Source organism: Bradysia coprophila, unplaced genomic scaffold, assembly GCF_014529535.1.
Source record: "Bradysia coprophila strain Holo2 unplaced genomic scaffold, BU_Bcop_v1 contig_200, whole genome shotgun sequence".
In the NCBI taxonomy this organism is placed as follows: domain Eukaryota; kingdom Metazoa; phylum Arthropoda; class Insecta; order Diptera; family Sciaridae; genus Bradysia; species Bradysia coprophila.
In genome coordinates this window covers 67686-93397 of record NW_023503464.1, presented here as the reverse complement: position 1 = coordinate 93397, position 25712 = coordinate 67686, and the positions used below count along the sequence as shown (strand labels likewise).

The following is a 25712-nucleotide window of genomic DNA, read 5'->3' as shown; positions in this document are numbered from 1 at the left end:
CGTTTGAGACTTTTCATATTTGATTTCTTTTTAGAACTTTTTTCTTCGTTCGTTATTTATCGGAAGATTTTTTTTGTACTTCTATGCTGAGTTCACAGATGGCCACTACCCTTTACTTTTTTTATAATTCGCTAGACCAAACTGACTGAAATTGTAGAATCGTTAGTAATATTTGAATTTTTTTATTTTACCTTTTTTTATTTGTAATGTTTTTTCCGGTCACCCATCCAAGTACTAACCGCGACGAATGATGCTTAACTTTCAATTTGGACGGCCGTCGACGTTCACGTGCTGCTAAATCAGATATATCTATTTGGAGTTCTAATTTTGAACCGTTGTTACAATTTCCGAGGTCGGATGAGCAGTCTCATTGGCAGGCGGCTTGAGACCGAGTGAGTGGTCTTTTTTGAAGAAAATAATTTCTTCAATTACTGAGACCGGTTCAGTGGTCTCATTTGAAGAAAATATTTTCTTCGATATCTGAGACCGAGTGAGTGGTCTTTTTGGAAGAAAATATTTTCTTCAATTACTGAGACCGGTTGAGTGGTCTCATTTGAAGAAAATATTTTCTTTGATATCTGAGACCGGTTGAGTGGTCTCATTTGAAGAAAATATTTTCTTTGATATCTGAGACCGGTAGAGTGGTCTCATTTGAAGAAATCATTTTTTCGATTTCTGAGACCGGTAGAGTGGTCTCATTTGAAGAAATCATTTTTTCGATTTCTGAGACCGGTAGAGTGATCTCATTTGAAGAAATCATTTTTTCGATTTCTGAGACCGGTAGAGTGGTCTCATTTGAAGAAATAATTTTTTCGATTTCTGAGACCGGTTCAGTGGTCTCATTTGAAGAAAATATTATCCTCGATTACTGAGACCGGTTCAGTGGTCTCATTTGAAGAAAATATTTTCTTTGATATCTGAGACCGGTTGAGTGGTCTCATTTGAAGAAAATATTTTCTTTGATATCTGAGACCGGTTGAGTGGTCTCATTTGAAGAAAATATTATCTTCGATTACTGAGACCGGTTCAGTGGTCTCATTTGAAGAAAATATTTTCTTTGATATCTGAGACCGGTTGAGTGGTCTCATTTGAAGAAAATATTTTTTCGATTTCTGAGACCGGTTTAGTGGTCTCATTTGAAGAAATAATTTTTTCGATTTCTGAGACCGGTTCAGTGGTCTCATTTGAAGAAAATATTATCTTCAATTACTGAGACCGGTTCAGTGGTCTCATTTGAAGAAAATATTTTCTTCGATATCTGAGACCGGTTGAAAGCTGTTGAGGAAGACATTGACTTGTCCGAGGTGCTGCTGTTTCGAATGGGTTCAGCAGAAGAAACATCTGCTTCAATATCATCAGAAACGAGCGACAAAGATCCTGAATAGAAATTGTTACCTCTTTGTCTCTTACCTTTGGTGTACATTTGCATGAATCTTTTTTGACGCAAAAAACGTCATTTTCGTACCTTTAGTGTACATTCGCATTTATCTGTTTTCATTTTGTTGACGCAAAAAGCGTCGTTTTCATACTTTTTTCGTTGTTTTGACCAATTCAATTTCCTTTGTTAATAAAACGTTTGATTTAATTTAAAACAGTTGTCTCACTGGATCTGCAGAACGAACCAAAAGAACGCAAAACTTCAACTATTCGGTTGCATTTATTTTTAAAATTAGCATTTTCTTCGAAAGAGACCACTCGACCGGTCTCAAAGAATTGAAAAAATATTTTCTTCGAAAGAGACCACTCGACCGGTCTCAAAGAATTGAAAAAATATTTTCTTCGAAAGAGACCACTCGACCGGTCTCAAAGAATTGAAAAAATATTTTCTTCAAAAGAGACCACTCGACCGGTCTCAAAGAATTGAAAAAATATTTTCTTCAAAAGAGACCACTCGACCGGTCTCAAAGAATTGAAAAATATTTTCTTCAAATGAGAACACTCAACCGGTCTCAGAAATCGGAAAAATTATTTCTTCAAATGAGACCACTCAACCGGTCTCAGATATCAAAGAAAATATTTTCTTCAAATGAGACCACTCAACCGGTCTCAGATATCAAAGAAAATATTTTCTTCAAATGAGACCACTCAACCGGTCTCAGATATCAAAGAAAATATTTTCTTCAAATGAGACCACTCAACCGGTCTCAGTAATTGAAGAAAATATTTTCTTCCAAAAAGATCACTCACTCGGTCTCAGTAATTGAAGAAAATATTTTCTTCCAAAAAGACCACTCACTCGGTCTCAGATATCAAAGAAAATATTTTCTTCAAACAAGACCACTCAACCGGTCTCAGATATCAAAGAAAATATTTTCTTCAAATGAGACCACTCAACCGGTCTCAGATATCAAAGAAAATATTTTCTTCAAATGAGACCACTCAACCGGTCTCAGATATCAAAGAAAATATTTTCTTCCAAAAAGACCACTCACTCGGTCTCAGATATCAAAGAAAATATTTTCTTCAAATGAGACCACTCAACCGGTCTCAGTAATTGAAGAAAATATTTTCTTCCAAAAAGACCACTCACTCGGTCTCAGATATCAAAGAAAATATTTTCTTCAAACAAGACCACTCAACCGGTCTCAGATATCAAAGAAAATATTTTCTTCAAACAAGACCACTCAACCGGTCTCAGATATCAAAGAAAATATTTTCTTCAAACAAGACCACTCAACCGGTCTCGGATATCGAAGAAAATATTTTCTTCAAACGAGACCACTCATCCAGTTTCGCACAGTTCACCAATAAATGTTAGCAAAGAGACTACTTGTTCCGTCTCAAGCGATCTGGACATATAACTGCAACGAGACCACTCATCCAGTCTCGCACAGTTCACCAATAAATGTTAGCAAAGAGACTACTTGTTTCGTCTCAAGCGATCTGAGTATATTACTGCAACGAGACGACTCATCCAGTCTCGCACAGTCTGGCGAAATAATATTCGAAAAGAGACTACTCGTTTGGTCTACGGTATTCTCATTTGTTCATCCGAAATGATTTTAGCAAAAACAAAAATATTTTGAGACCTAATTGAGAATTCCAGCAATTTTGAGACTGGAATTAGACCGTTGAGAATACGTATTTCATGGTCTCGTGAGACCGACATTTTCACTGGGGGACCAAATCCGATGTCAACTTATCTTTATTTGCTTCGATTGCCATTATCAGGGGTCTGTATTCGTCGGTTAGCCCCGCTAACAAAATTGCGCCCAGCCAGTCTTCACCGACGTCGAACCCAATTCCCTTTAACTTGTTAGAAACTTCCGTGATTTCGTCAATGTAAATGTTCATTGATGCGCACGCTGATAATCTGGTCGAAATTAATTTCCGCAGCAAACTTATCTTTCGACATAACCCTTTGTCCTCGTACAAGGCTTGAAATTTTTTCCAAATTTCCAAAGCGGAGGTGGCCGTCTGGATATGAGTGTACAACGACGGGTCTACACTCAGCGCCAAGCCTGACTTAGCCTGAGCCAATTTTGTGGCATCTGTCTCTTTCACAGTGCCGTCGTCTTTGACCGTTATCGTTTTTTCCAACCCTTTGTGCTCCAAATAGTTCGACATTGCAAATTTCCACAGATGAAAATTTTCACTGCCCTTCAACTTCACGATTTCAAAATCTACTTTAGACATTGTTCTTATTCGCTTGCTTCGCAACAACTAAAAAAAATCCAGCACAAAAGAACGCTTCGATTCACTTATAAAATTCGACAAATTTTATACCGTCCGGTTTAATGTTTCAATGCACAAAAAAAAACAGTTTTGTTTATTTAGCAAAAAAAAAAAATTTAACTACGCTCTGCTACCATGTTAGAGTGTGTTAAAAGACCGACGGTTGCTGAGTGAATGAATTATAAATTTTATTGAACTTAATAAACGACTCGATATAAAACTAAATTATTGTTTTGTCTACGTTACATCCGATACGCGAAAGAATGCTATGCAATACATTCTTCAACACATCGAAAGTCGAAAGATGGCAGAACTTTTATTGTTAATTTTCAAATTACTAGTTCAATCATAAAATTTACTGCTGTCACGGGAAGAGCCTAACGGAAACGACTGATGAAGGCTAGCCCACTCTAGTCTTTGACCGCCGTTAGTGCTCGAGGTCGAAACAGAAATCTAGTTTCCTTATTCGTTTCACGCGACCATTGGGTAAGCGAAAAGCTGTTATGCTTTGTTTCTTTTATAGTTTTACATCATTTGACAAATTTTTGCATATTACATACACCACCCCTGGAATTATTATGTTTTCCAGGTAAAATAAAGTGTTGTACCTTCGGAATATTGAACGGTTGAATTTCTTTACTTTGGTCTCTTGTGATCCAATAGTCATTTTCATGCTTCGAGCCGAAAATGAGGGCAATTTTTGATTTTTTCTCGAGTTTTCGGCCCTTTGCATGAAAGCTGACATGTGTACCTACTTTGGACGATTGATTGTTATCGCAACGGATGGAGGGGCTTATGGCTTCCTTCGACAACTTGACCACGTAGCTACAGCCAGCTAAAGTCGAAAACTCGACATCTTTGAATGGTGATATGTCCAAGACGAAGAAAGTTTTAAACTCTTTGAATGGCGATATTGGTAGAGGATTCCATGCTCTATTAAACACCGAGAATGGATTTTACAAAATTTGTCTGAATTGTACACTTCGTTCGGCCTACAATCCGCGAAATTGCCTAAAATCAATCGTCTAAAACAGGTACACAAATGACTATTAAGTACCATATAGGCATAGGTTAGGAGATAATACCACATGAAATGTATGACTTTCGTAGGGTCCAATGTAATCTACTATCTCTTTATCCCTCTCTCTCTCTTTGCGTACATTATGTTGCAAGTCGTATACTACTGGTAACAACAAGCGTACATAGCTCATTTTCATTTTTTAATATACGCACCGACACCGGTGTGTATTTTCTCTTTGTCTGTTATACCGAAAAAATAATATCGAGAGCAAACACATCAGAAGAAAAAACAACACGCTGCCTCTTATTACGATTTACGTTTCCAACATTTCCAACAATAGGTTTGTTCCAATGTCGTACAAAGTGTCAAATTTCTGTCAAATTTGAACCAGATGGACATTGAACTGATGGTTGAACTGTCAAATTTTTGGTTTACAGTTACTTGGAACAAACCTATGCTCAGTTTGTCTTTGACAATTAAACGTTGAACTTCAATGTGTGTCGGGGAACAGTTTAGATTTTATTTCTGTCCATTAATAGCATTTTGAATTTATATAAAATTTTTGAATTATTTTGTACTGAGATTCAATTAGTGTTGAACAAGAATATCAGTGCTTTTGTGTGTTGTTTTTATTGTTAGTGCTGTTGACTTAGAATTAAATGGTGCAAAATACAAAAGTAAAATCTCGAATTTCTTTGTGAAAGATTTTTGTTTCCTAGTTTTATGTTTATATGCAGTCGGTTAGTGGCAACTAACGGAAAAAACAGTTTCGTTGTTCTGCCGTGTTGAACTTTTATTCTGTCGCTGTACAATTCGAAAGAGCATTTTTTCATTTTACTTTTATGTAATCGGTGAGTAAAAACTAGAATAAGACACAAACAAAAAAGTTAACTTTTAAGGTATCTACCGTTCTATCAAATTTTCACAACAGCTCTTTATACACATTTTTTGTAACAATAAGTGCATGACGAATTTCTCAATACACAAAATTTTACCCATTCTAATGAGAACCGGTTTTAAAGTGATTTTTGGGGTAGATCATGTTATATATATTATCACATACGCGCGGTGTTCGGATGTCAAAATTACTTAACTAGAAGAATGATTCAAAAATTACACTTCAGGTCTATGTTGTTGTCTCGTTTTCGCTTATGTGATAAAATAGAGTACACACTTGTCACTATCAGTCTCGGCAAGCCTCGACTTCATCGTGACAAGTGTGTAATATATATTTTGAATTAAACTTCTAGGTAAGTAATTTTGACATCCGAACACCGCGCGTATGTGATAAATTATTTTATTGCCTATCCACCCGGAATATTGTTGTTAAACGTACATTTCCCACCCGCGGAAAGCGGTCGTTACATGTGGAAACTTTTTCATTACGTCACAAGTGAAGGAATATTCATATGAAAATTCATTACATATCAGGAGATTTTCATTACATGCCAGCAGATTTTCATTACTTATCAGCAAAAATGTATCACATGAAATATTCTTTAGCACTGAAATCGAAACAATACTCGCGATGTTATTTTAGTTTTAATATCACAAACTTTGTCACTTGAATTAAGTGCACACCAATCTAATGCTCAAAACAAACGAGGCATTGAAAACGTGTTTTGGTCCTATTTTTCATGACGAAATTTTCGAAACTGTCAAATGAAGTTAGAACTTTTTCTATTCAAAATTGCGACTGCTGCATCTGTCAATTAAAACTAGGACCAAAACACGTTTTCAATGCCTCGTTTGTTTTGAGCATAAGCAAATTCATTGAAAACTTTCGAAAAAAAAACACAAAAATAAGTGACGGCCATTTTGTCTATAGCCATAATATCAATTTTTCAATATTCCGAAGGTACAAAACTTTATTTTACCTGGAAAACACACTAATTCCAGGTGTGGTGTTATCTTATACGCAGAAAAAATCAAGTTCAAACGAATACACCAGAACAAACAAACAGAGCATAATTGCTCTTCCCTTTCCCATGGATCGCGTGAAGCGAAAGTGGAGATGAAATGCTGTTTCGACTTCCGGATACAGTGGCGGTCAGAGGTTAGCGTGGTTTAACCATCTTCAGTCGTTTCCACTGGTCCGTTACACGAGACAGCAGTAAATTTTCTGATTGAACTAGTAATACAATAAAAGTTCTGCCACCTTTCGATGGAAATTTCGAAACTTAGTGAGAAGCTACTATGAAAATGTACCCACAAAACGTAGCTCAACAAAGAGAAAGTTCATTTCAATCAAAAAACAAACACGGAACAAAAACCTACGTAAAAACAAACTAAAAATCACTCACCCCACCAGCTCACGCACGGATTATCTCACTCGCTTCCACACAAAAAATCCACTATCCACACACACAGTGGGAAGAGGTGACTAAAAAAGTGGGACGAGAGTAACAAACTCCGTAATTTTCGATTTTTCTCATTTCCCACAAAGGGGCATTCCAATTTAGATATAGTTCACTTTTATGCCGCGAGTACGCCATACAGAAATTGAGTTATGGGTTCACTGTTCAATTCTGCAATTTTGTATATGGTGACGCGGATACAAAGTTGTTCGAAAACAGTTCGAAGTTCGAACTGGAACTCTCTATAGTTAGGTATTTACATGGCGGAGAAGTGACTTTTCACTTTTGTCCCGAGTTTTCTAATGGATTTTACATGTTGTGAGCCTCTAACCCAATTCTCATATTTACACTTACAACCCTAGAGAACTCAATTGTATGTAAATGTGGAATGAGGAAATGGTGGTAAGAATTTGATAGAGTAGACTAAAAAAGGGGAAAACTCTGTGTGACTTACTTACAGTTCAGCCTGACGATATATTTATTTGCGATGATCAGATCTGATCCACCTGCGCACGGTCATGGAATCCGACCAAATGACTTTTCGATTGACTTTAAAAGTTTGACTACCACAGATGCTCGTTAGTAGTCTCGATCCACGGATTGCTGCTTGTAACTCCAATCTCGGTGTTGAAAAATATTTTAGCAGTGCAACACGTCCTTTTGATCCTATTAACGTATGTACATTCAACTCCATTTAATCTTCCATACGTAAAAAAACGACTGCAAAAAACGCCTTCTCTCTTGCATCAACAAAATGGCGTTCAATCGATTTTTCGATTTTGATTGTAAACGGCCAATAGATTCTAATCAAACATTTTTTTTGTAGTGATATCTCAACGCCTCAAGTTGAAAATGGACACCAGCAATATTTATGTAAGTAAAATCAATGTCCAATTTTGTCGTTTGGTGCTGGAACTGGATGTATTTAACTACTAATCCGGGTTCGGTTTTTTTTTTAATAAGAGGGATTCTTCTGAAAAACAGAAGACCGAAATCGGACACATTTTCTATTGGAATTTTTTAAATGTGCCCAGTAAGGTATTCGACCCCAGAAGCCAAAACCAGTTTCAAAAAAATTCTTTGAAGCTTTTGTGGCTGGTGAAAGGTGATCAAAAACCGAAAACTTGCACTTTTCTTACAAAAATTTCTCCACTTATTGCATGTACTTCCGGGGCAAATAGGGTCTTATAACGTTTAAAATTCATCCACACTGAGATACATACAGTTGAAGTTTTCAACCGAAAAAAGACTGAAAAGTTACACTGTTCTTACAGAAATTTCTCGAGGTACACGAAATGTACATGGTCTGTGTGGTATCATTTGAAAGGTAATTGCATGTACTTTCAGGGCAAATAAGTCTTTTGCGGTTTGGAAGCATCTACGACGAATTATGAGAAGTTGAAATGTTCAAGTGCTTATATTGAATCGTAGATGCTACCAAACTTCCGTAAGCCCTACTTTCCCTGAAAGTATATGCAATTACCTTTCCAATGACAACTTACACGACCATGTACCTCGAGTGTAAGAAAAGAGTAAGTTTTTAGTCTTTTTTCGATTGAAAACTTCAACTGTACGTATCTCAGTGTGGACCCTATTTCCCCCAAAGTACATGCAATTACCTTTCTAATGACACCCCACACGACCCTGTACGGCTCGTGTATCTGGAGAAATTTTTGTAAGAAAAGTTCAAGTTTTCAGTTTTTGATCACCTCACACTAGCCACATAAGCTTCGAAGAATTTTTTGGAAAGTGGTTTTGGCTTCTGGTGTCGAATACCATACTGGTCACGTGTAAAAAGTCCAATAGAAAATGCGTCCGATTTCGGTCTTCTGTTTTTCAGAAGAATCCCTCTAATGATATATTAAATATTAATGTAGCCTACGTCAGCCGAGATCGCTGATATTGCATCTGGTATGAGTGAACTGCAATTGGTAAGTATATTTTTGTAACCTTTGTTATGATTTGTTTGTGCAAATTTTTTTTTACAATCTTCAAGTACAATTCCTTCTGGAATGTCATCTTGAACGTCAGAGTTTAGTTGTGTCGAGTCTGCAATTTGATCTGTAGCGTCGACGTTTCACTTGGAAATTCGATATATGTTCACTAAATCTCCAACGAATTCTGTAAACTTGTTTCCCTGTAGATCCAAACGCCATTATTGCAAAATTCCACCAGATGACACAAAATTAAATTTTTAGAAGATTTTTGGTTCATTCTGCGTCGAAGTAGGGTTAAATCACCTCGATCTAACCGTTGCCGAAATTACTTTTTTTCAGGGACTATTTTGAGAAATCGAGTTTCTCAAAATTTCTCAAATATTTCTCAAAAAATTTCTCAAAAATTTCTCAAATTTCTCTAAATTTTCAAATTTCTCAAATTCCTCTAAATTCTCAAATTTCTCAAAAATATAAAAAAATTCTCAAAAATTTCTCAAATTTCTCTAAATTCTCAAATTTCTCAAAAATATAAAAAATTTCTCAAAAATTTCTCAAAGATTTCTCAAAGAATTTCTCAAGAATTTCTCAAATTTCTCAAAGAATTTCTCAAAAATAGTCACTGATTTTTTTCGATCACACAAGTCACACTTCGCAGGCTAAAAATTCAAATTCTTGTTGGAATGAAAGCTCTCGGTCTCCTGAGTAATAAAACATTTATAGACTGATGTGTTACCGCAAAACATAGGCAACACCTGTGTGTGATATAATTTTTCAACGAATTTCGGGTCATAATTCCTCTAGGTAAACTACCTCTATGGGCAACACAGCTCACTTTATACCTCAGAAACGACGAAATTTGAATCGCAACTAAACATCCGTAAACGTAATTTTGTTTGGGGCCATTCAAATAGTGCGCACGCACTTAAGGGGGGAGGGGGGGTCTGAAATTGGAACTGTTTATATGGAAAATCGCGTGCGAAACGGGGGGAGGGGGTCAAAAAATGACCGCACACTGCGTGCGCACTTTATGAATGGCCCCTTTCGTCCTGTCACAAAGCGTCATTTAACACTATTTGTGCCACCGAGAATAATTGAGGTACGACGGATACGACACAACATTATATTTCTAATATTTATTTTATAGGATGGATATGCTCAACATGAAAGAACCTTGAAAGAGAAAGAAAACGAAGTTATCGCAAAAAAGAGATTAGTCAAATTGATCAAAGACTATATAGCTGCTGGCGAGAAGGTAATATCTTTTTAATATACAGTGTGTTCAAACTAAATTCGAACACCGTAACTGTGGATTTACATAGCAACGTAAAAGTGACAGATGCAAAAATTTTCTCATACGGCAACTCGAAATTTCATTCATAATTTTAATTTTATGAATGAAATTTCGGGTTGCAGTATTTAAAAAACATTGCATCTGTCACTTTTACGTTGCTATGTAAATCCACGGTAAGATTTTTTAGAGTTTCTAAAGTCATTAATGTCAAATAGCAAAAATGCGTCCGTTTCAGCCTTTTTCTCAGGCGCACTTTATTTTGAATTTGAATTTTTCATCTTTTTCAATTTTTCGTTGTTTTGCTACAGAAAGTGTTCAATTTTAGGTTTTATTATTTTATTTTATAATTTGGAGGCTCAATACTGTAATTTACGTCCGGGCAAATAAAAGAATCAATAGAAATAAGTAACTTTTTTTAAAAGTTTTATCAGATTTTTGTCGTATAGTGGCCGCGCGACTTTCAATTTTGTGGACTATTTCGATTCAGCTGTTTGACAGTCGGGTCCATGTAAACAGGGAAAGTCAGTCAATTTTATAATCAGTTGTAGATGAAAGTAGCAACAGTAGTTTGTTTATTATCCTTAACAATACGACTAAAGATAGTGTATTCGTTGTTTTTAGAAGATATTTTTTTGCATGGAAAATATGTTTCGCATGGATAGCATGCTTCAGATGGAAAACATATTTCAGATGGGAAACATATTTCAGATAGAAAACATGTTTCACATAGGAAACATATTTCAGATATTAAACAAATTTCAGATGGAAAGAATGTTTCAAATTGAAAACATGTTCCAAATGGAGAACATGTTTCAAACGGAAAACATTTTTCTGATAGTAAACATATTTCCACTAGAAAAATATTTTAGGTAGAAAACATGTTTCAGATAAGGAACATGTTCCAAATGGAAAACATGTTTAAAATGTCAAACATTTTTCAGATATAAAACATGTTTCAGATTCGAAACATGCTTCTGATGGGAAACAAATTTCAGATAGAAAACATGTTTCAAATGGGAAACATGGTTCAGATAAGAAATGTGTTTCACATGGAAAAACATGTTCTGTGTGGAAAACATGTTTTGTGTCGAAATAGTATATTATCAGACGGAGAAAAAGTGCGATGAAGTCGCACTTTTTTGGTCCTAGGTATGAAAAGTTTTGTTTTTGACCCAGGTGGTGAAAACGTCCGAAAATGACATGAGTGGGTACGAAAATTGATGTCACTGGAAACGAAAAGTGATGCCACTGTAACGAAAACTAGAAGAAAAGGTGAGAGAAAAAGTTGTTGTTTTGGCTCTCTACCTGGTGAGGGAATGTGAAGTTTTTTTCCGCCTGAATGAAAACTTTTTTTATAATTTGAGCTGAATATTGGAACTTCATAAAACTTCGAACAGTTCTTTTTGTCTCTTTTACACATGTTTTTTCTTACAGATTACGGCATATTGGCTCTTCCTTTTCCTTTGAATTTCGATGAATCTAGAGCTTTTGTTTCATAACCCAGCTTTAGGCATTTCGTCAGAAAATTTTCGAATGTTTGTATTAACCTTTACGAAGATTTTTTTATGCGATATTTCAAAGTATTAGCATCTAAATTATTCTAATAAGACTTTCCTCTTCGTCTAAAATGATTTTAGTTTTAGTTGAAACAAATGTCAGAGTTTACCGCCATTGATAAACTTACCTTTCGCGATTAAATTTAATTCAAGAAACTTCTAAGCTAGGCTTTGATTTTCTTCCATGAATGGTCTCAATAGAAGCTACACACACTGAACGGTCCTTTATAGTCCGTAGAATAAGAATGTGTGTTCTTAGTATTGAATCGACAAATGTGTCGTAAATTCTTTGAATTACCAAATCTGAAAAATTTTAATCAGTAGGGTAAAGGTTAGTCGTGCTTCTATACATTGACGCTGCCTTGTAACGTGTGTATAACCTTGAAAATGTCAATAAATGTTACGCGTTACCGAAGAACTATACTAATACTAGTCATCTATGAAAAATTTACGACAAAAATCTGATAAAACTTCAAAATAAGTTATTTATATTAATTCTGTTATTCGCACAGTCTCAAATTAGAGTATCGAACCTCCAAATTATAAAATAAAATATTAAAACCGGAAATTAAACACTTTGCGTAGCAAAACAACAAAAAAATTAAAATGACGAAAAATTCAAATTCAAAATAAAAAGTGCGCCTGCGAGAAAGTGTGAAACGGACGCATCTTCTGTTATAGGCCGATGCCATGAAATCGATGACTTTTAATTCATAATTTTAATTTTATGAATGAAATGTCGGGTTGCAGTATTTAAAAAACATTGCATCTGTCACTTTTACGTTGCTATGTAAATCCACGGTAAAACTCTAAAATATCTCAAACGTTTAAGATTCTTGCTTTAAAAACATTTATTATTTATCTCAAATGTGTTCCGAAATAAAAAAAACGGACTGTATTTTTAAATTTTTAACTGTGTAGGTAACAAGGTAAAAAGGGTAGATCTTAGCTGTCCAAATATAAATTTGTAACTCAATATAGATGATAAGGGACGATAACTCGAAAAGAAAACTTAAACCCCTCGCTTTGCTCGTTTGATAACATCGCATCTAGTGACAAAATCAACTTTTTGCATAAATGACTATTTCTCAGCTTAGTGACGAAAAGTAAAACTTTCTTTGCCTTCATTGAGAAGATGTTATTACACTTCAGGGTCGAAAAGTCTAATTTTACTAAATCAAGCACCATTTTTGTATGTTTGGATTCAGAGCTGTAAATGAAGGAGTTTTAAGATTTTTCTCGATTTTTCATTCCTTCGCATGTATAGGCCGTATGCCGAGTGTGACAATACACATCGTGTGCCTAAAAAAGTATTTATCATCGAGTTGTATACAACGTTTTTCGCAAGAAAGGCAACGGAAAGTCCTACTTTTCGTCACTTGTTGCGAAAAAGTTATTTGTGCCACCGAGAATTGAAATACGACTCTTTTCAGCACTCATTTTAGTGTTGTAAAGTGAGTTATTTCAGCACCCGTTTGATGTGATATTACAACACTCAAAGCAGTGTTGATATGGAATTTGTATGAGTTGTTACAGCATTCGTTTGAGAAAATGCAAAGCAATGTGATCGATCAAATTTGAAGAGTGATTGTTTACAATGAAAATTATGATTTTTTGTGCTCTTGTCTATTTCAATTCTCGGTTGGCACAAAGCATGATGTGTTACACGTATTGTAATGAGATTTTTTCAGCACACGACCCAATTTTCCTTAGGTCTAGTGCTGAAAAAATCAACATTACAATACTTGTAACACAACATACTATTTCATGCTCGCGTTGTGTTTTGCATTATTTTCTCCCCACAATAGGCCATGAGAAAATCGTGTTTTCTTGACAACCAGCCGAATGACATTTCAAGTAAGAAAAGTGTGGCACTTTCTCTTCCGTAGGTAGAAATAGCTATTTACATGCTTTTTTTCACATGTCGGAAAGTTGAAAAGTAGAGTTTTTGTGTGTTTATTGACCTCGGCTTCGCCTCGGATGCGAATGCGATTGATTTATGGCAAAAAGCTACCCAAAAGTTTAATAACTTTTTGCATAATTCAGTTTTCGTTTTTTCGGGCGAGGGGTGATAAGATGGGGATTGAATACGAAATGATTTGTGCGACACGCCAGCTTTTTATTCCCTTGACTGTAAGTCAGGGTCTTATGCCGGAAAATACCCTAAAATGTTTGTTCCAAAGGTTGTATGAAATGTTATAAAAACCGAATATTTGTCCCAATATTTTGCTTGTATACACGATAACTTGAGTCATTCTTCTTCTTTAGCCTGTTTGTATCCACTGCTGGATGTAGGCCTCCCCTAAATTTTTCCATGTTGTATGATCCATTGCCACTTGTTGCCAGTTCGTGTGTCCATATGTACCTTTGATGTATTTCTTTATTCCGTTTGTCCATCTCTCTGGTGGTCTTCCGACAGGTCTTGTTGTGGGGGGTCTCCAGTCCATGATGGCTTTGGTCCAACGGTCATCTGTCCTTCTTGCAATATGTCCTGCCCAACTCCACTTTAGAGACGCAATTCTTTCCATGACATCAACGACTTTTGTTTGTTGGCGAATCCATTGGTTTGTCATTTTGTCTCTGAGTGTAATTCCAAGCATACTTCGTTCCATGGCTCTTTGTGCCACTCTCAACTTATTTTCAGATGCTTTGGTTAATGTTAACGTTTCTGCTCCATATGTCAACACTGGAAGTACACACCTATCGAAAACTTTCCGTTTTAGACTATTATTCATTTTGCTTTTGAAAATCAGGCTGAGTTTCCCGAAAGCTGCCCATCCAAGACCAATTCTACGCTTGATTTCTGCAGTTTGGTTGTCTAGACCTAATTTCAGTTTGTGACCAAGGTATACATAGCTGTCGACTCTTTCAATAACTGTATCTCCAATTTTTATTTGTCTGTCGTCGTCAATGTTTGTCATGATTTTCGTTTTAGATAAGTTCATCTTGAGACCAACTTTGTTAGCCTCTTCATTTAACTCTTCTAACATGACTTGTGCTTGGTATAGATTTAGTGCGACTAGGACAATGTCATCTGCGAAACGGAGATGACTAAGGAATTCTCCTTTTATGTCAATTCCCTTTTTGCTCCAGTCTAATTTCTTGAAAACACTCTCCAGGACTGATGTGAACAGTTTCGGTGAGATGGTGTCACCCTGTCTTACACCTCGACCTAGCCTGAATTTCGTCGTGTTCTCATGAAGTTTAATACATGACGTAGCATTTTCGTACACATATTGGAGCACCTTGGAGTACCTTGAGTCCACTCTACATTCGTCCAATGAGTCCCATATCGACCATGTTTCAACTGAATCAAAAGCTTTTTCGAAGTCAATGAATATCAAGACTATGCTAATCTTGTATTCGTTGCATTTTTCAATCAACGTTCTCATCACTTGTAAATGATCGTTCGTGCTGAAACCTGATCTAAATCCACCTTGTTCGACTGGTTGGTAGAAGTCGAACTTTTTCGTGTTCCTTTTTGTGATGATTTTCATGAATAGCTTGTACAGTGTTGATAAAAGACTTATGGGCCGGTAATTTTCTAGCTTTGTTATGTCCCCTTTTTTGTGCAGTAATGTGATCTCTGCATTTTCTCATGCTTCCGGGATTTTTTCCCATTGGAGGCACTGATTGAACAAAGCCGTTATTGCACTTAATAGGGAGTCTCCACCTAGTTTAATGGCTTCAATGGGAACACCATCTTCACCAGGTGACTTTTTGTTTTTCATTTCGTTGACTGCAGCCTTTACCTCTTCAACAAGTATGTCAGGCAGATCTTCTGATCCTACGTTCCTAACGACTGGTCTGTCTTCTTCTGTCGTATAATTCGGGTTGGGACGTTTCGATGAAAACAAATCTTCGTAATATTCTTTGGCGATATCTAATATCGTATTTCGGTCCGATTGAATCGTTCCTGTTTTGTCTCGTAATTTGAAGATTTCTTTCTTCACATTCATCAGTTTGGATCGTAAGACTTTCATGTTGCAATTCGCTTGAATCGTATTTTGAGCCAGTTGGACGTTATATTTCCTTAGATCTGATCTCATTTCCTTGTCGATAGTTTTTGTTAAGTTTCGGTATTCTACTGAATCTCTCTTTCCGTTTTTTATCAACTCTACTCGGCTAGCTATTAAATCCAGCGTTTCTTTACTCAGTTTCGATTCATTTAAATGAATAGATTTGCATTTGATCTCCATATAACCCTTGATTGATTCGACGATTTTGTTGTTCAATTCGTCTAATGTCTCGTATTGGTTGTCTATGTCGACCAATTCAGCACGGTGTTAGGGAATCTCGCGCCGCGTCATTCACAATAACTTACAAAGTGACATCTTCCTTATACAAAATGTGTTAAAATGTGAATTATTGTGAATGACGCGGCGCGAGATTCCTAGCAACCTTCAGCACTCATCTGTGTTGCAAACTCTTCACTTTGTTCGTACAGTCGTTGAACGTCAATCCTTTCGCGTTTTTTCACTAGTTTTGATCTTTGGAATCGGGTATTTAACGTAACTCTTGCACGAACCATCCGGTGATCACTACCAGTTGTAAATTTGTTCAGGACCGTGACGTTCTTAACGGTTGATTTGCGATTTGTGATGATGTAGTCAATTTCATTTTTCGTTACACCATCTGGACTGGCCCAAGTCCACTTCCGCTGACTTTTTCCAGTGAAAAATGAATTCATTGCGAATAATTCGTGCTGTAGTAGGAAATTGAGTAATGTGTCTCCATGTTCGTTTCTTTGGTCGTAACTAAACTTTCCAATAGAATTTCAGACTCTTCTTCTCGTTTCCCCAGCTTCGCATTGAAATCACCGACTAGGTATTGGAAGTATGACCGATTTTCGTCCATGGCTTTTTCAATGTCTTCGTAAAACATCTCCACTTCTTGGTCGTCATGTGTGGATGTGGGCGCGTATGCCTGAATCACTTTTATGCTGTATTTGCTGTTAATTTTCAGGCATACGTATATCACTCTATCAGATATACTTTTTGTGTGAATTATGCGATTTGACCATCGTTTATGAATGAACAGTCCGACACCGTGCATCAGCATTTGACTGTCACTTCCTCGGTAGAAGAATGTGTGTCCTGATTGTAATTTAACACATTCTTCTCCAGGTTTCCTCACTTCACTCACACCGACCACATCCCATTTAATCTTCTCTAGTTCCGTCTCCATCTCGAGCATTTTTTCTCGTGATGACAATGTTCTGGCATTATATGCGGCAATTTATAATCTAGTATGGAAACCTGAGGTAACCCGGGGATTCTTAGCACCCTCTGCAAGCCGGCTCTGGACGTTGCCGGATCCAGAGCGCGGTAACATGCTACCGGGAACTGAGGGCCGTATTTGATTGGTTGTACTGGTCATGGTTTGGTTTCGGTTTGGTTTGGGGGTTGTTGACATTTAAACACCACGCTTGTCATTGCGGGTTGGTGAGTGATAGTAGTCCATCTGACTAGGACTGGGCATGTTGCCGTTGTTTCTACTGTTGAAATCATCCGCCACCATGCTAAGTCGTTATCGCATCCTGATAACGCCTATCTGTCTTTGGCCATTTCTATACGTAGCGTTAAGATACTACCCGAAGACAGTCTATTTTTACTTCATATACATGAAAACGCTCCACGTTTTTCAAACTGGCTTGCGACAGTCTTCGGCCGTGTTACTTGAGTAATTATCAACCAATTATCAATTTTATTTTTTTAATCGACGCAGAATTCAATTCCTGAGGTTAAGTTCGAAGATGGGCTATGTGGGATTGTAGCGACCCATAGATGGGGCTACTACTAGTAAGTGTCAGAACATGTAAAACATCGCAACCACTCTCTCTGTCAGTGCGCTCTCAATATATGCAAATCGAATGAGTTGCATATATTGAGAGTGCTCGGCAGACGAGTTTCATTCCTTGCTCTGCTGTCGTAGTGATAACAAGTAAATTAGTTTCGAGCAATAAATTGTTAAAACAAAATACAATCCACCGGTCTTTTGATTAAAGCCACAGGCTTTACATTGGTGACCCCAAGTGTGTAATACGTAGTTGTGTAAAGCAAATCGAGTTCAATTTTATAACCGAGTGGATGTATACGATTTTCTGGCCGCCAAATACAATAAACTTTGGTGTGAGCTAGTACAAAACAACGAGACCATCGAACCATTTCTCTGGCCGCCAAATACAAAAAATTTTGGTGTGAGCTAGGGCGTCATAACGGGATCAGCAAATCATTTCTGGAAACATTTCTGGTTACAAGTTTGGATCGGCGTGTAGCAGTCAAGGACAAGTTCAATTTCTGGTAACCGAGCACAATTCATCCGGCCGAGTGGTTGGACACGGAAGAGATACATTTCATTGTTATTGAAAGCCCAGTCAATTGGAAATCTCCACAGGCACAAAACCTGTGGGGATAAAAGGTACGTGACCTAGAAACTAAAGTTGAATTCTACGCTGAGATTCATTCGGTGCGTTATTTTTTCGTGGATCAACAATTTTGAGTGCGACAACGTATCTGAGTGCTGGAAAATTCCAAAATTTGGGCGCGCCATTTTCAATAGAGGCGTAACGGTTGCGACGACACAAAGGAACACGAGACACCCAATCAATCAAATCATTTCATCATATTGTAATCCATATTCATTTGTATTATATAACGGTTTCATCATAATTTGCTCAAAGTTAGGCAGCGTTTCGAGAAATTAAATTTTGTTCTTGATCATCACCATAACGTAGAGCTTGGATTAGGGAATTTACATTTCACCAGTCATCATCGTAGAGTTAAGTGTAGATTTTGCTCTCGAAACGACTGAACTTAGGGATCTAGATTTGAGCTAACGGATTGAAGACTGTCTCGTCGACCGGACTGGGGTGAGTGTTTGCGATTATTATATTTTCTGACATTGTTTGCGGTTTGAGAGTGAATAGTGCAACAGAATGACTAATGAGCAGAACGGTCTACCTGTTCCGCCTACTGGTGAACAAGGAGGCAATACTCCAACTGATGTTAACGCGTTAATTGTTAAACTTCCGACGTTTTGGTCGAATAATCCGAATATTTGGTTCATACAGGCTGAGGCGCAATTTGCGTTGGGTAAAATCACTGCGGACCTTAGCAAATACAATTACGTTGTGGGCACATTGCCCGAGCACATTGCCGATTCAATCTCTGACGTTTTGCTAAATCCACCGGATACTGACTTGTATGCGAATTTGAAGGATACTTTGATTAAGCGTCACTCTTTGAGTACAGAGGCTCGGATTAGAAAGTTAGTGTCGGAAGAAGAGATGGGAGACAAAAAGCCATCGGAGTATTATAGGACGTTAAAGAAGTTGTCCGGTAGCATCACCGCAGTGGGTGAAGATTTGTTGAAAGAGTTGTGGATGAATAGGCTCCCTCAGTCAATCGGTATAGCTCTGATTCCTCAGAAGAGCGAGGGCGTAGATAAATTAACAAAGCTAGCTGACCAAGTGTGGGAAGCCATTAAAACAGCTAACATTTCTGCTGTGACTGCCAGCTCGAGTAACGGTGATTTGAGAGCTGAAATTAGCGAGCTGCGAGCAATGATAGAAAAACTTTCCTTTGATCGATCACGAAATCGCAGTAGAAGCTATTCTCCACAGGCGAACTTTAATTCTCGTGCTCGCTCTAATAACAGAAATCGCAATCGTTCACGAGGTCCACGATTCAATCCCAGAGGCAGATTCTGTTACGATCATTTTAAGTTTGGAAGTGGATCTACGAAGTGCACTCAGCCGTGTGCTTTCAATAGTAGCCAACCTTCAGGCAAAGCCAATAACCCAAACTAAAAAATCCTGCTGTAGAAGCGGCCAGCAGCGGGATTCTATTAAAATCTTGCCGCCTTTTTGTTAGAGATAAGAAAAGTAAGATGTTGTTTCTGATAGATACCGGAGCGGACGTTTCCGTTATTCCGAAGACTTTCGCTAAATTTTTCAAATTAAATAAAGATTTTCAACTTACGGCAGCAAACGGCTCAGTGATAAAAACGTACGGTACTTTGGTTATGGAAGTGGAGCTGGGATTAAAGAGAAATTATTCTCACGAGTTTATCCTAGCTGATGTGAACAAACCGATAATAGGAGCTGATTTTTTGGCTAAGCACGGACTTTTGCCAGATTTAAGGAACAGAAAGTTAATTGACCCAATGACTTCACTAGAGGTTAACGCTATGAGGGCTGACAATTGCTTCGAGCCGACTCCGAGATTGTATTCCATTGCCACCGAGTTTGGCGATGTATTGAAAAAATATCCGTCGTTAGTTGCTCCACCAAATTTCAATTTGCCAGTTAAGCACAATGTCCTTCACTATATCCATACAACAGGTCCGTTGCCATATTCTAAAGCACGAAGACTCAGTCCGGATATGTTCAAAGTTGCTCAAACAGAGTTCAATTACATGAATGAAGTTGGTATTTGCCAACCATCGTCGTCGCAGACATCTTCGCCATTACACATGGCACCGAAACCACGTAGTCCGGATCACCGTCCATGTGGTGACTATCGTAGGTTGAACGCTGCGACAATTCCGGACAGATACCCTCTCCCACACATTCAAGACTTCAATGCCAAAGTGGATGGGTGTAAGATATTTTCAAAAATTGATCTAGTGAGGGCTTTCCACAATATTCCAGTAGCACCAGAAGATGTGCACAAGACTGCCATCATAACTCCTTTTGGGTTGTTTGAATTCCCTAGGATGCCATTTGGCCTGCGTAATGCGGCTCAGACGTTCCAACGATTCATGAATGAAGTTTGCAAAGGGTTAGATTTCGTCTTTGTATACATAGACGACATTTTGGTTTTCAGTAAATCGCCAGAAGAACATAAAGCTCATTTGGACAAGCTTTTCGAACGTCTAGCCGAATATGGTCTTAACGTCAAGCCATCCAAGTGTCTTTTAGGTGTGAGGGCATTGGAATTCTTAGGTCATTTCATTGACGAGAATGGCATTTTGCCCGCATCAGAGAGAGTCGAAGCAATTACCAGTTTCCCTGCACCGGATTCTCTTAAGAAAGCCCAACGTTTTGTTGGCATGATCAATTACTACTTCAGATTTGTACCTAAATTAGCAGAGATATTGATTCCATTGCATGCTCATATGGCAGAGATGGAGAAACTGAGAAAGAAGACTCGCGATTTTAAATTTACTTGGCCTGATAGTTGTAATAACGCGTTTAATCAAGCCAAAGAAGCCCTAGCTAATGCGACGTTGTTGGTCCATCCGAAGAAGAAGGGTTTAATTATCAGTTTGTTCACAGACGCTTCTGGTAAAGCTGTAGGTTCAGTGGTGCAACAATACCACAAAGGCATCTGGCAACCGTTAGGCTATTTTTCTAAAAAGTTGAGCGCAGCGGAAGTCAAGTACAGTGCTCTTGACAGGGAACTTTTGGCAATCTATTTGTCAATAAAACACTTCCGGTATTTTTTAGAAGGAAGAGATTTCGTTGTCTATACGGATCACAAACCTTTAACCACGATTATGACTTCAATAGCTGAGCGAAGTCCAAGGCAAAGCCGTCACTTAGAGTTCATTTCTCAGTTTACTACGAATATTCAGCACGTTAAAGGAAAGAACAATGTAGTTGCTGATTTTCTATCCCGAATAGATGAGCCAGAGTTAGCTTCATTGAAATTAAATTTAGAGTTAAAGGCATTGGTCGAACTCCAAAAGGATGATGATGAGATAACGCAGTTGATGCAAAGGCAAGGAAAAAGCTCTAAATGTGATTTGAAGGAAATAGATTTGCCACTATCCATGGGCAAGCTTTGGTGCGAAGTTAGTACGGGCCGAAATCGTCCGTTTGTACCAGAGCCGCTTAGAAGAGCTATCTTCGAACAATTTCATTCGTTGTCGCACCCTGGGATTCGGGGAACGCGAAAGTTAGTGACATCCAGATATTTCTGGCCGAGTGTCAACAAAGATATAAATCACTGGACTAGGGCTTGTATAGCATGTCAGAAAGCCAAAGTAGTGAAACATACTAAATCGCCAATAGGGAAGTTTGTACCACCAGCCAGTAGATTCGATCATATTCATATTGACCTAGTTGGTCCTTTGCCCGTTTCCAATGGGTACACAAATGTTCTCACTGTTGTAGACAGATTCACTCGTTGGCCTGAGGCTTATCCGATAATGGATCAGACCGCCGAAACGGTAGCTAGATGCCTTGTGAGCCAGTACATTTCGCGGTTTGGTGTGCCGTTGGAAATCACAACCGACAGAGGTAAACAGTTCGAGTCTAGGCTATTTGCTGAGCTATGTAGGTTGTTAGGTTCAAGTAGGGTTCGGACGACGTCCTATCATCCTCAAGCTAATGGCTTGGTGGAACGCTTTCACAGGAATTTCAAGGACGCGATAGTAGCTAGATGCAATACGGTCCATTGGTGTGATGAGTTACCTATAGTCCTCCTAGGAATAAGAGCCACAGTAAAAGAAGGACTAGGTTGTTCACCAGCTGAATTGGTGTATGGGCAGACGCTAAAGATTCCGGGAGAATTTTTTGTCGATACACCTCTGAGCGACCCGATAGATACTTCCAGTTTTGTCGACAAGCTGCGTAGACATATGAGGAGTGTTAAGCCAGTGGAACCAGCAGTGACGAGACAAGTTCAAGTACATGTTCCGAAAGCGTTAAGCACGTGTACGCACGTCTTCGTTAGGATTGACAAGGTGAAACCTAGTCTGTACCCCCGTTACGATGGACCTTTCGAAGTAGTTAAAAGGTTAAGGAAGGGATTTGTGCTGAATATGAATGGAAAGAATGACACGGTATCCATAGATAGGCTAAAGCCGGCGTTTGGAATTTTGTCAGTGACTAAGGTGGATAAGGCAGATAGGAAGAAGTCAGTGACCTTCAAGTGAAACCCTGTCTGTTCAAGAATTTTTATTATTGTTTGCCCGCTCAATTGATCAGTTGAATATGAACCAAATATAAAGTTTAATTTTTTTTATTATAAATTCTGTGTTCGCTTCGCTGAAAGGGGAGTAATGTAGCGACCCATAGATGGGGCTACTACTAGTAAGTGTCAGAACATGTAAAACATCGCAACCACTCTCTCTGTCAGTGCGCTCTCAATATATGCAAATCGAATGAGTTGCATATATTGAGAGTGCTCGGCAGACGAGTTTCATTCCTTGCTCTGCTGTCGTAGTGATAACAAGTAAATTAGTTTCGAGCAATAAATTGTTAAAACAAAATACAATCCACCGGTCTTTTGATTAAAGCCACAGGCTTTACAGGATTAAGGATCTGGAAGTTATTCCAGAAAAACAGTATTTTACACTGTTGGAAATTCAATCAATCGAAAAAGATTACTTTGATGAAATTTGATTTTGTCGGTTAGTTATATCCAGCTATCACGGTGATAGTCAGCTATCACGGTGAAAGTCAGCTATCACGGTGATAGTCAGCTATCACGGTGATAGTCAGCTATCACGGTGATAGTCAGCTATCACGGTGATAGTCAGCTATCACGGTGATAGTCAGCTATCACGGCGATAGTCAGCTATCACGGCGATAGTCAGCTATCACGGCGCGGCGATAGTCAGCTATCACGGCGATAGTCAGCTATCACGGCGATAGTCAGCTATCACGGCGATAGTCAGCTATCACGGCGATAGTCAGCTATCACGGCGATAGTCAGCTATCACGGTGATAGTCAGCTATCACGGTGATAGTCAGCTATCACGGTGATAGTCAGCTATCACGGTGATAGTCAGCTATCACGGTGATAGTCAGCTATCACGGTGATAGTCAGCTATCACGGCGATAGTCAGCTATCACGGCGATAGTCAGCTATCACTGTAGCAGATAAGTAGCAGATAAGTAGCAGATTTCACGACATATCATAAAAATGTACAAAATTTTATGAAAAATCAATTTCTGAATCGTTATTCAAGTGTATATGGAATTACATTAAAAAACAATCAAATAGAAAACTTTAATGCTGAAAACAAACGAGGCATTCAAAACGTGTTTTAGTCCTTGTTTTCATGACGAAATTGTCACAACTGTAAAATAAAGTTAGCAATTTCTCTATCGAAAATTGCGATTGCTGCATTTGTTAATGAAAACTAGGACGAAAACACGTTTTTAATGTCTCGTTTGACGACTCGGACGAGAGAGAGGTTTGCGGCCAGAGCGAAGCGAGGGCCGTAATTCTCACAAGTTGTGATATTTCATTCATAATTGGAGTTGTGTGAATGTAGTAAGTATCGAGGGACTTCCTTTTCGTACATAAGTGTAAGAGAAGAACATCTATCGTACTTTTTTATTTTGTACTAAAGTGAAAGAGTTCTCTAATCGTTCTACATTCGCATCAGAATAATAGACAGCTCATACGAGTGGGAAGTTTCACACGAGTCGTTGTATTTAATTTATGATTTATGGTTGATTGAAATTGAGAATACAAAAAGTACTTTTCCAAAGAATTTGGACTCAGGCGGAGGTTTTTGTGATGCTTCGAAACAACGAAAAATAAAATGAAGTTGATTTAGAATATATTTATAAAATTGTCAGTCAAGGGACCCGACCCGCCCAAAAGGTGGGGCCTAGTTAATATCTAATCCCTTTCATTCTAAATCTTCTGATTGTTCAGAACAAACAAACACTCGGTCAAAAGCATAATAAAGTACTCTTTTTCATTTTATAGTTCAATTCAGTTTTACTACCAGAAAGGGAGAAGAAGGCAATTGAAGCAGCAAGACTTATAAAACTTGAATGGTATCAGGAAGAGGTTCGGGCTCTGGAAAGGCTGCAACAGGAGTTTGAAACCATGTATAAGGTATAATTCATTTTGGTTTTTGCTATACACAGCTGTTACACGCTGAGTTTTAAAAACTTTTTAGTTGAAAGTGGCTGTGAAAATGAATAAAAATCGTATTTACTAGATGAAGATACATCAGACTCATAAAATTAATAAAAAAAATCGATTTGTTTGCATTTCGCCAAAAAATTACTTTTTACAGTCACTTTTTGAGTAGGTCCCTTCCATACGATTCAATACATATTGTACTCGTAAGGACTATGCGTATGTGTATGTGGTATCATTAGAAAGGTTAAGACTCAGCCTATCAGATACTATCAGTATCTGCCAAAACTCTCAGAAAAATCCATGTTTTGCTGGTGAAACAGTTTCACGGGGGTCCCAAATTGTATGAAAAAATTAATTATCTCAAAAAACCCCCGTACAATCGATTTTAATTTTATAACATTATAATTTTTAGGAAGTACAAGAATGCTTGGTAGATGGTCATGCAACAATTTAGAACGGCATCTTTTAATGTATTAATCAAAAGAGAAAATAATTAAATTAAAAAAAGTGAAAGTTAAAAAAGTGACAAAAACATTAATCTACAACCCAAAAAAAACTTCAGAAAATATTCTTACTTTCAATGTCATTGACGTTGTACTGTACCTATAACCAAGAAACACATAAAAAACCATTTTGTTCAAAATATAACGTCTTTTCATTGTCATAATCTTGCCTTACACCCTGGAGTTGCTGGCTGGAACTGGGGAACGAAGATCAATTTTTAGCCCATTTAGCCCTAAGGCAATGTCAAAAATCTATGAATAGACTCTAATCATTAAGCTGAATTCACAGTCATTCGTTTTGTCTCAGTTCTGCTTCCGTGTACATGACAGTTGACATTTCCAACAATTCATCACCACATGTTCGACTCAAGGTTCTGAAAGGTACGTGCACTTTGGTTAGACCTATTGTTTTAAGTGTCCAACTGTCATGTACACGGAGACAAAACGGATGACTTTGAAAGTGTCCATTCCCCTCAACAAAAATTACTCCGTGAGAGAACCGTGAGATAGCTAGCTGTCAAATAAACAAAGGAAAA

At 37.7% G+C, this 25712-nt stretch overlaps 1 protein-coding gene across 2 annotated transcripts; it reads left to right on the top strand.

The window, feature by feature from the left end:
- Nucleotides 1-5176: 5176 nt before the first annotated feature.
- On the top strand, nt 5177-25297 carry LOC119075411. Of its 2 annotated transcripts, XM_037181855.1 has the most exons (6): nt 5177-5547; nt 7880-7926; nt 8931-8984; nt 10135-10242; nt 24512-24643; nt 25086-25297. In XM_037181855.1, exons 2-6 carry the CDS (start codon nt 7906-7908, stop codon nt 25125-25127), a joined length of 357 nt encoding a protein of 118 aa, XP_037037750.1. In that variant the 5' UTR covers nt 5177-5547; nt 7880-7905; the 3' UTR covers nt 25128-25297. The 2 variants fall into 2 exon arrangements, with proteins under 2 accessions (XP_037037750.1, XP_037037751.1); XM_037181856.1 differs by lacking the exon at nt 8931-8984.
- The last annotated feature ends 415 nt before the right edge of the window (nt 25298-25712 follow it).

Coding starts and splice junctions, on each gene's coding strand:
- LOC119075411 (XM_037181855.1), top strand. CDS start 7,906: ATGGACACCAGCAATATTTAT. Junction 7,927..8,930: donor TGGACACCAGCAATATTTAT/GTAAGTAAAATC, acceptor ATATTAATGTAG/CCTACGTCAGCCGAGATCGC. Junction 8,985..10,134: donor GTATGAGTGAACTGCAATTG/GTAAGTATATTT, acceptor TTTATTTTATAG/GATGGATATGCTCAACATGA.